Below are 10910 nucleotides of genomic sequence, written 5' to 3'. Positions count from 1 at the left end.
ATTTCTACAATTTTTCCTAAATTTTCATATCAAAATATTAATTAAATGATGAAAACAATAATATATTCATGTATATTAACCAAATCCGAGTTAGATCACTTACCCCGATGAATTTCTTGAAAAACCCACAAAAAATTGCAAACTGAGCTCCAAAAGTCCAAATATGAAATAATACTTTAACCCTCGTTTATAAAGTACAAAAATCTGATCTCCCATTGTGCTAACCGCACATTGTTTTTGTGCAGTCCGCACATTCCAACTCCCGCGGCCGCGATCCTGTTACACCCCATGTTTTCGTACTTAAGAGTACGTTGTAAGTCAATTGATGTAAGCTCAGAAAAGAAATCATCTTTGAAAAAAATTTATAAAGTAAGTTAATTATATTACCGTGGAAGTTAATAATATTTAAGATCATGAATAACAAGTACCAAGATGGCTGGAAGGCTTAGAAGCTAAACGAATTGAAGAAGATAAGTTTTGTCGAAAGTCAACAAGTTTGGTGTTACACCCTGTGTATTCTAAGGTGACGTATAAAATATGAGACTTGTTAATCATGATTGAATGAGTGTAAAGTAATAATACGACTATATATGATGTTTGGACATAAAATATAATGTTTGGGAAAAATTGGATTTAACTTACGGAAAAATCGAGTTAAGATTTTGCCTTGTAACGAGCCGTTTTGAGAAATTAAATTCGTAAGCTTTATGATGTCATTTTGGGACATATATCATAGCAGAATGAAGATCTTGTAACCTAGTTTCCAAAGGTACAAACCATTTATTCATACGACATAGGGGTAGAGAAATATGGATTTTTAAAGTAAGGGTCACCAAGTCACGTTGCCGCACTTCGGAGAAACTGGCAGGTTTATAGGCCAAGTTGCGATGCAGTTTTCTCCCAATATATTGAGAGATGCATGGAGATATTTATATGGAATTAAAGCTTTATGTGTCTAGTTTCCAACACTGCAAACCGTTTGTTAATACGATATCGGAGTAGAGAGATAAAATTGTCCGAAGTGGTACTGCTCAAGCTGCCAAGCAGACAGCTTACCCATCTACTTGGAGAATTGAGGTGGTGGGCTTATAAGTTGTTTTTATCCATTATATTTCATCAATATCCAGAGATCAATTACTGAAAAGAACTATCAAACTCTCAAAGAACTTGTCCAAGGTTCCAAGAACTAAACTCAAGAGAAATCAACTCAAATCCTCATCAAAGGTGTTAAAGACTACAAGAGAATACTTCTATGATGTTGTGGTGTGATTGAGGGCTATTGTGAGCTAAGTTGGGATGAGGTTTCGAGTTGTAGCTGCTGTCCAATGTATGTATAATATATTCTTGATTGTGCCTAAGGTTAATCTTGTGTTTGTTGTGTTGTTTGAGTGAAAAACCATAAGATGCACTTGAAGGAACATGGAATATGGTTGTCTTTTTGGTTGGACTGTTTTGTGGTGGCCGAAAATTGTGAGAAATAATTTGATAATGTTGTGGATGCTGTTGCTAAGCTTTTCTAGGTGTTAATTAAGTTTATTGAAGAAGAAAAGATGAAAAATAAGTGATTGACGATAAAAATTAAGGTGCTAGACGTATGAGGCTGTTTTGGAAGGCATTTGTGGAGGTTTTAAACTAGAAATAATATGGTACATATAAGTATGATGCTCTGAAGGTTATAAACTAATTTATGGAATAAGAGTTGGATTCAATTTATATCTTGTTATGAGTAAAAGAAACGAGCTTGCCGCTCAATATGATTGTTAAGATAATCGGAGAAACTCATATTAGATTATATTGTTGTTGTTGCTGGTGTTGGTTATAGTTGTTGTTGTTGGGTTGTTGATGACCCTTAGTGGTCTTTGGGGCGTATTAAGAATAGGGGAGTTGCTGCTCGATTTTCCTTAAGTCACGCGACTAGCCAAATACGATGGTATGACATTATATGTTAACGGCAATATCATTTCACTTGTTGTAGATGCAAGAAGTTGTGTTGAGCTTGGTTGAGTAATAAGGAAGAGATCATACAGGTATGTTAAGGCTATCCCTTCTTTCTTTTTGGCATGATCTGTACAACATGAATGAAACGAGCAAATGCACAACTTCCATAAATGACTCTATTCATGGAAATACTAGAGATGCTTATGTTCTTGATTCCCCATATGTCTTATTATTCTATCGTCTGTTCATGGGTCTGAGAAAATACGTAAATTGATAAAGTTTATTTCATGATGTTAATCAGAGGCATAATAGTCTTATGACGTGCCAAGAGATTTTATTAACGTATTTCATATGCATTTATACATGCACATTGACCCATGACCAGATGGCGTTATATACGCGTATATATATGTATATGGGATATGGGAAAGGTTATGGCGTTATATACGCACCACCACCTGATCAGCCGGTATACGTTGATGATTTTGCCCACAGTGGCCGAGATGATATGATGGGATGCCCTCAGAGGCTTGATGATGTTATGAACACATGTACCTATGCACGACATGACATTCATACGCATATGCATGACACTATAAGTATTTCATGATTTACAGAGTTATCCAGACTTACACGTTGAGTCACTTACCCTATATTTCTTCCATGTCTTTTATGTACTTATTTATGTGCCTTACATACTCGGTACATTATTCGTACTGACATCTCTTCTGCCCGGGGACGCTGTGTTTCATGCCCGCAGGTCCTGATAGACAGGTCGAGAGTCCACCAAGTAGGCTATCAGCTCAGCGGAAGATGTTGGTGCGCTCCATTTGCTCCGGAGTTGCTTGTTTGGTCAGTATAATTTAGACCGTATTGTTTGGTATGGCAGGGCACTGTCCCGACCTTTATGATAAGTATGCACTCTTAGAGTGTTATAGACATATATCATGTATACGGATACTTATATGGCCTTGTCGGCCTCTGTTTTGAGTATATAAAGAATCATGCCAGCCTTACAGGCCCGTACTTCATATGTATAAGTTTGTATTTCCTCATGCTTTACTCCGTTTCGTTTACCTATGATAGAATGATATAAAAGATACGTTATGCTGGTACTCGATTGAGTAAGGTACCGGGTGCCCATCGCGGCCCATCGGTTTGGGTCGTGACATATCCAAATTGTGCGGTCGTACATCAATAGTGATGCACTATCAGGATTCGGTAAATTTTTTATAACTTTCTGCATAAATGTCCAAATGATGAATGATTTATCTTTCTGGAAACTAGACTCAAAGCGCTACAACTTTCATTTTTGGATCATCTCCAAATTCCTTATAGATTAAAAGATATAAGCTTCCGAAGTCAAACCATCAAACCTACAGATTCCCTTTTCAACGGCAAGAGGATTTCTGCGGTCTGCACATGAGGCTTTGCCATAGCCCTCCAAAATGTGCCCTCCGCACTTCAACTATTCCAGAACATCATCAGCGTGCCAAAATGCCCAAACTCGTTCAAACTCACCCCCGAACCACTCGGGACCCCGTCCGAATATACCAACAAGTCCCATAGCATAATACGGACCTACTCGAGGCCTCAAATCACACCTAACAATATCAAAATCACGAATCGCACCTCAACTCGGACTTAATGAACTTTGAATCTTCCAACTTCCAAAATTCGTGCCGAAGCGTATCAAATCAATCCGGAATGACTTCAAATTTTGCACACAAGTCATAAATGACATAACGAAGCTACTGAAATTTTCGGAACCAAAATTCGAACTCGATATCACAAAATTCAACTTCCGGTCAAACTTATGAACATTCCAAACCTTCAAATTTCCAATTTTAGCCGATTAGTGTCGAAACCTTCTAGAAATACCCAAATGAAATTCCGGGCATACGCCCAAGTCCGAAATCATCATACGAACCTTGGAACCTTCAAATCCAGATTCCGAGGTCGTTTACTAAAAATTTAAACCTTAGTCAATTCTTTAAACTTAAAGCTTCCGAAGTTAGAATTTTCCTTCCGAATCAACTCTGAACTTCCCAAAATTCAATTCCGACCACACGTACAAGTCATAATACATGAGGTGAAGCTATGCAACGTCTCAAGTCGCTGAACGACACGCTAGAGCTCGAAACGACCGGTCGGATCGTTACAATAATCACTAAAAATTCTTATAAATCTAAATCAATCGAAAGTCATTTATAAGTATTTTTGATTTTATCAATTTTTTTATTTTATTCCTAATATCCTTAACCACTATTGCATACTTTTCCACAGAGAAAATCAATAACTCTTTTTTCCCCAGAAAATCAATAATTTACATTTCTTTTTTTTTTTCATTCTACCTCTTCTTGTAAATACTTTTAAGGTGTAATATTTTATTTTAATTGAATACTTAATATTTAAGCAACAAGTAAAAATTTCTATTTTTTGTAAAAATTTTGTAAAAGTAAAATAAAATATAAAGTATAAAATAGAAAATTCAATCAAAATAAAAGTGTCATTCTCTTTTTATTTTTTTAATTTTATGTTTACCACCTTGGTGGACTATAAAAAAAAAGCTTTCAAATATTCCACAATACATTTTTATGTACTATGATTTTAATTAGTGGTTTTGACGAGATGTATCTCTCTCTCCTAAAGTCATTTCCCTTCTAGTAGCACTTCATCATTAATGAAATATAAGTCCTCGACAGGCACGAACAAAAAGAAGAAGAATATATATATATATATAGAAAAATACTTTAAAATCCCTTAAACTTGGCACGTATTATTGCTTACATCCTTGAACTATTAGTGATCTTAATTATACTTGGTTATTCGATAATTTTTACCCTCTTGGACGATCTCATCCTGGGAAAGTGGCATGCACTCGCCTGTCACGCGGATTTTCCTGTCACGTGTGGCATTTATTTAAAAATAAAATATATTTTATATCTTTTTAAGTGTGTTACTTTTTCAGATAATCTTTTTCGAATTATATTTATAATAAAACTTGGCTAGAACTACATTATTTAGGCTAATCATTTTTATTTGGCTAAAAATAATAAAGTTTTAGTTATTATTTTTTGAATTTAACCTGAAAATAAATATTTATACAGTTGAAATAAATAGTCAAGGCATCTAAAAAGATATTAAAAATATTTAGTTTGATTTTTTATTATTTTGTCTATAATTTTTTATATAGCTCTAAATTATGGAGCTCTAAAAATATTTTTTTCCACAAATAATTCCAAAAAAAAAAAAAACATAGTTGAATTAGTCACTGCATCAAAAGAAGAAATAAAAAGAGTGTACATTTGCAAGTTCATTATTTTGGCTTTACCTTTTTACATGGTAAAAAATAATGGAGTTGTTGCCTTCTTTTTTATGATTTGACTCGAAAATAAAAACACACAATTTAAATAAATAGACATTATATATAAAGAAAAAATAATAGAAAATACACAACTCGTACTCCATTTTTTTGCTAAAAGTTTTCTATTTGGCTAAACTGATAGAGTTCCAACCAGACTTTTACAAATTTGCCCCCCCTGTACCCCCGCCTCCCCCCCCAAGAAAATACAGTCGGAACATATTATATCTGTAGAAGAAATTAAAAAGAATAAAAATTAGAGTAAAGTCTACATTATATGTTAAGATGAAGCAAGAAGAAATATATAGTTGTAACGAATAAATCATTATATATGACTATATGATAATTAAAAGTTAAAAAGAAACCTACTAGGAAGCTAATTTTTCAAAAGGCCAAGTTCAGGGAGTAATTAAGATCACGAATACTTTGGGGGTGTAACTAATAATCCGTGTCAAGTTTAGGTTTTTTTTAGGTATTCCGCCTCTATATCTATATCTATATATATATATATATATATATATATATATATATATATATATATATATATATAGTATTTTTTAGGTATTCTGCCTCTTCTTGTTAATATATACTTTAAGATATATTTTTTCATAGACAACTTTTAGGATATTTCAATTATTTTGATAGCTAATATTTTTTTACCAAACAAATTTAATATTAATAAATAATTTTGACGCAGTTATAGGTTTATCAACCACTACTCTCAATTCATTAACCAAAAACGGAGACGAAATAAAAACATCATAAACTGGAGAGACCAAAAAGTCAAAAGCTCCAATTTCCCATTTTCCATGGTAGTTGCTGTGTTCTGCTCACGTAGTGACCAATTTAATACTCCTATTTGCAATATCTACCACCATTAAACAAATACTACTACTACTACTCTACTGAAAAGTATGCAATACAGCTTTTCCTTTTCTTTCTTTTGTCTTCATCTTCTCTTTATTTCATTCATTGAGATATAATTGTATTTATTCCAAACCCAACCGAAAGACTAGTTGATATAAAACATTTCTTGGATGTTGACCCACTTTTCTTTTCTTTCTTCTCTCTTTTGCAAAGATCTCTGAATTTTAATTTTTGGTCATCAATTTTTACTTTTGGGGTTCGAAGTTGACTTTGTTCTTCTTCTTAAGGTACAGATCTCTGATTCTGATACTTGATTTTTCACCTTCAGATCTTGTCTTTTAAGCCACTCTAGCTCTGTTTTATTTTTTGTATTTATTTATGCCAGTTTTTTCCGGGTATATGAGGATCTTTTTTCTGTAAAATTAAGTCTTTTGAGAGAGGGTTTTGCTCCTTAGTTTTGATTTCTTTGATACTAATTGGTATAAAGTTTGTGTCTTTTTGGAATTTTGGGCTTCAATTTTTGTTTTTGTAGAGAAATTTATGTTGTTTTCATGTTTTCTGCAGGTGTGGTAAAGATAAATTAGAGGAGCTTTGATTTAGGTTACAACACTTTAACAGGTTTGTCTTAATAGGGCTAAACTCATTTGTCTTGATTGATTGGTATCAGTATAGATATATGTTAAAGTAGTAAATCTGTTGAATCTATGGTTTGTACACAGAGATATTTAGGGAGACAAAACCTAATCTTTTGAGTCATAAACGGCCCGAGAAAGAAAATTTTAAGTTAAAAGACAAAATCATAAGTTTTTTTGTAAATGAATAATAAACAAGCTATGCTTCTGAGTAGAAAAAGAAAGTTCAAAGCCTCGAGGCTCGAAATCACTAGGCTAAGGAAAATAAAAGAGGTGGAGGATTGATGAAAACTTTACAAACCTGGACCTTTAAAGAAAGTATTTTCTTTTTCATCTGGTACTTGAAAGACTATCCTTATTTTCTTAGATTCAGCCTGTTCTTTCAGCCTATGTTGCGCGGACTCTCCAAAATGATGCTGCACCCGTGTCGGATCCTCCAAAATACTCTATTTTTGGAGGATCCGACACGCACCCGGTAAAATTTTCGGAGAGTCCGAGCAACATAGCTTTCAGCTGTTTATGGGATTTTACATCATGTGTAAAGTACAATTTCTGAATCGTCTTTAAGATTCTTTGCATAGATAGTTTATTTTTATTTTTTTACATTTAAATCAAGACATTTTCTGATATCCCAACAGGTAGTTGAATTTATCCTTTTCTGAACTAGAAGGCGGGTGGAATAAGTTTTGGGTTTCCTTCTTCTTTTTCTATGTGCTGGAATTGCTAAAACAGTGCTACATCAGAAAAGCAGTTATCTTTCTATGTTCCATCAGTTCTTGTCTTGCAACTAAGCAAAGACAACTAGCATCAGTTTAAGAATCTTATGAAGTTTGTATCTGATAAATCTCATGTGATTTACTGTACTTTGGTGTCCTTGTGAAACTATCTTTTTTTCTACTCTCTTTTTTCCTTTTCTTGCTTTTCCTTTTTCTTTTCTCTTTATATGCCTTTCGTGCTTCTCTCTCTTTGCTTTTCTTCTTAGCAACTTATTCTTCTCGCTAGTGGAACATGATTTGGTGTTTCTTCTTTTGCAGCCTTGTCCTTTGACAAGTTTGCTTCAGTTTACTGGAAAAAGGCTTATCTTTTAAGGAAGAGCAGAAAGAGCAGTACCAGTTGTTCTGGTGTTTGGACTTGTATCTGTAAGTGTTGGTATTAGATGTCGTTCCGCAGTATAGTTCGGGATGTAAGAGATAGCTTTGGCAGCTTATCCAGGCGAAGCTTTGACGTAAGGCTCTCTGGTCATCAAAGGGGTAAATCACATGGTTCATTTCATGACTTAAGCGACCAGCCTGTTGTTGTCCAGAACAGTTGTTGGGCTAATCTCCCACCAGAACTACTTTTTGATGTAATTAGAAGATTAGAAGAGAGCGAGAACACATGGCCTGCTCGTAAGCATGTTGTAGCATGTGCTTCAGTTTGCAGGTCATGGAGGATTATGTGCCAGGAAATTGTAAGAAGTCCTGAAGTTTGTGGAAAGCTTACTTTTCCAGTGTCGTTAAAGCAGGTAAGGAAGCCCTACTCTCATAGTGGAGAAGAGTATTGGCTAATCTTTTGGAGGAGAATTGACTAGTTTGTTTATTTCATTTTTCAGCCTGGGCCTCGTGACGGAATGATTCAATGCTTCATCAAGAGGGATAAATCTAATTTGACTTACCATCTTTTCTTGTGTCTCAGTCCTGGTAAGGATTCATTATTAAAGTCTTTTCTAGGGCACAACTAGTACTTATATTTCCAGTTGTGATTTGAGATTATTTTTGGCTTTGTTGCCTAGAAAGTTTTCCAGAGTTTGATGAAAACTTCTGCTTCATTTGTAGCTTTACTAGTTGAAAATGGGAAGTTCCTTCTCTCTGCAAAGAGAACAAGGCGGACTACTTGCACGGAGTATGTTATCTCCATGAATGCAGAAAACATCTCGAGATCAAGCAACACTTACGTTGGAAAATTAAGGTAAAGCAGAGGAGCTGTTCATTTTCTTTTTCCCCATATCTTTCTTGCGGGATGTTTCAGGAAATATTAATGTAAAACAAATACATTCTTACCCCTTAACACTTATCAAAGAGAAAAGGTTTCTCACAAGTTAGCCTCACATCAAATACTAAGCATGAGCATCTCAAAAGGCTTGAAATTATTGAGTACTTTAGTTAATGCTTATAATACATACATCAGGAAAAAAAAAAAATCATGTCCAGCCAGAAAGAATCAAATTTCCTTAAGGGAAAGGGAAAGAAATGTAAATGTAGTGCATTCTGCTCATTGATATAGCTGAATCCGACTATAACTAGCCTTCTGCTATAGGTTTGATTGATACAGCGATGTTTGCTCAACTGCTCTAAATAACAGATCTTGTGTTATTTCTGTTTTCATCTAACGCAGCTTTATAGTGTTTATCTGCACTTTTTTGACATGAAGTTCATTATTTATTAAGTATATGACTAATCAGAAAGTGTTTCCTGATCACTTAATACCGCCGTTCATTGCAGGTCAAACTTTCTGGGTACAAAATTCGTTATATATGACACACAGCCTCCATGCACGTCTGCTAACATCCCCCCTCCCGGCCGCACAAGCCGTAGATTCTCCAAGAAAGTCTCTCCTAAAGTCCCAACTGGAAGCTACAGCATAGCTCAGATCAAATACGAGCTAAATGTTCTTGGAACAAGGGGCCCACGGAAAATGAACTGTGTCATGCACTCGATTCCTGCCTCAGCACTTGATGTGGGCGGTTCTGTGCCTGGCCAACCAGAGCTTCTCTCAAGGTCCCTTGAGGATTCATTCCGAAGTATCTCTTTCTCAAAGTTGCTTGATCATTCTACTGATTTCAGTAGCTCACGGTTTTCTGAAATTGTTAGAGCATCATCCAATGAGGGAGATGATAGCAACGCGAAACCCTTGGTTCTAAAGAACAAGTCACCGCGTTGGCACGAACAACTGCAGTGCTGGTGCCTAAACTTTCGAGGACGAGTGACAGTTGCATCTGTAAAGAATTTTCAGTTGATTGCGGCCAACCAACCACCTGCTGGCGGACCCACAACCTCTCGGTCAAGTCAATCAGATCATGACAAAGTCATCCTGCAATTTGGCAAGATAGGCAAAGATATGTTCACTATGGATTACAGGTATCCACTGTCTGCAGTTCAGGCTTTTGCTATATGCTTGAGCAGCTTCGACACCAAATTGGCATGTGAATAGAAGGAAAAAGTTGTTACATTAGGATGGAAAAAAATTTAACCGTGATGGCTTTGTTCTGGATATATTTTATTTTGTTTCTTATTTTCGCCAGTAGAATTAGGGGTTGTCCCTAATCTTGTAAAAACCTGATTTAATCGCAACACTGATCTTGTGCCAGTGGTGCTACATATGCCAAACACTTTGTGCTCTGGACTGTGCAATGACACTCACTGTTGACCACAGTTCTGGGCTGCTGACATTGTGTGGCTATCCATGGGAATTGTACTCTTGGTCTGATTAACTCAAATGCTATGGATCTTTCAATTTACTACAGGAGTTTCCAATATTGAAAAAACATGAGATAGATAATACTGCAGAACTGAATTGTTACGGGCTTTTCAAGTAAGATCTAGGGGTAGTATCACTTTTAGCCCGCGCCACAAATTATTTACATCTAGTAGGCGAAAAAATGTATAAAATTTGTATAATTTTTTGTATATAACATATAGAATGTGTGTGTATGTGTATATATATATATATATATATATATATATATTATATATATTCAGCTATTATTTTTATAGCGGCTATACAATATCATTTTTTTCCTAGCATCTACTTCATCATTTTACTAACAATCGTGTTTTAAGCTCAAAATTATTTAAAAGTGAGAATCTAGTGCATAATAACCTCAATGGGGTACAATAAAGCATATTACTTGCATCTCACTTGCGCCTGTATTTTCAATCCCTTTGACCATCAGACATTGGTTGGCTGATTTGAGGAGAATATATAAAGCAACAGTCTTTGATTACCAGTTTGGTGTACGAAGAATTTTTTTGCGAGAGGTATTGATATCTACATGAATACATCAATACGAATGTTCTCGACGAGTAACCGAACTGGAGTTTCTGTTCTTCTCCCCAAATTTGCTAATATGA

At 35.0% G+C, this 10910-nt stretch overlaps 1 protein-coding gene across 2 annotated transcripts; it reads left to right on the top strand.

Moving 5' to 3' along the window:
- Positions 6111–10300, top strand: LOC109229098 (tubby-like F-box protein 8). Of its 2 annotated transcripts, none has more exons than XM_019394416.1 (6): positions 6111–6456; positions 6734–6787; positions 7836–8305; positions 8393–8480; positions 8616–8748; positions 9282–10300. In XM_019394416.1, exons 3-6 carry the CDS (start codon positions 7958–7960, stop codon positions 9988–9990), a joined length of 1278 nt encoding a protein of 425 aa, XP_019249961.1. In that variant the 5' UTR covers positions 6111–6456; positions 6734–6787; positions 7836–7957; the 3' UTR covers positions 9991–10300. The 2 variants fall into 2 exon arrangements, with proteins under 2 accessions (XP_019249961.1, XP_019249962.1); XM_019394417.1 differs by lacking the exon at positions 6111–6456 and adding an exon at positions 6496–6648.

This window comes from Nicotiana attenuata, chromosome 7, assembly GCF_001879085.1.
Source record: "Nicotiana attenuata strain UT chromosome 7, NIATTr2, whole genome shotgun sequence".
NCBI lineage: Eukaryota > Viridiplantae > Streptophyta > Magnoliopsida > Solanales > Solanaceae > Nicotiana > Nicotiana attenuata.
The sequence above is the reverse complement of the archived record's forward strand: the minus strand, read 5'-3'. Positions and strand labels throughout refer to the sequence as shown.

Coding starts and splice junctions, on each gene's coding strand:
- LOC109229098 (XM_019394416.1), top strand. CDS start 7,958: ATGTCGTTCCGCAGTATAGTTCGGGATGTAAGAGATAGCTTTGGCAGC. Junction 8,306..8,392: donor TTCCAGTGTCGTTAAAGCAG/GTAAGGAAGCCC, acceptor TTCATTTTTCAG/CCTGGGCCTCGTGACGGAAT. Junction 8,481..8,615: donor TTTCTTGTGTCTCAGTCCTG/GTAAGGATTCAT, acceptor CTTCATTTGTAG/CTTTACTAGTTGAAAATGGG.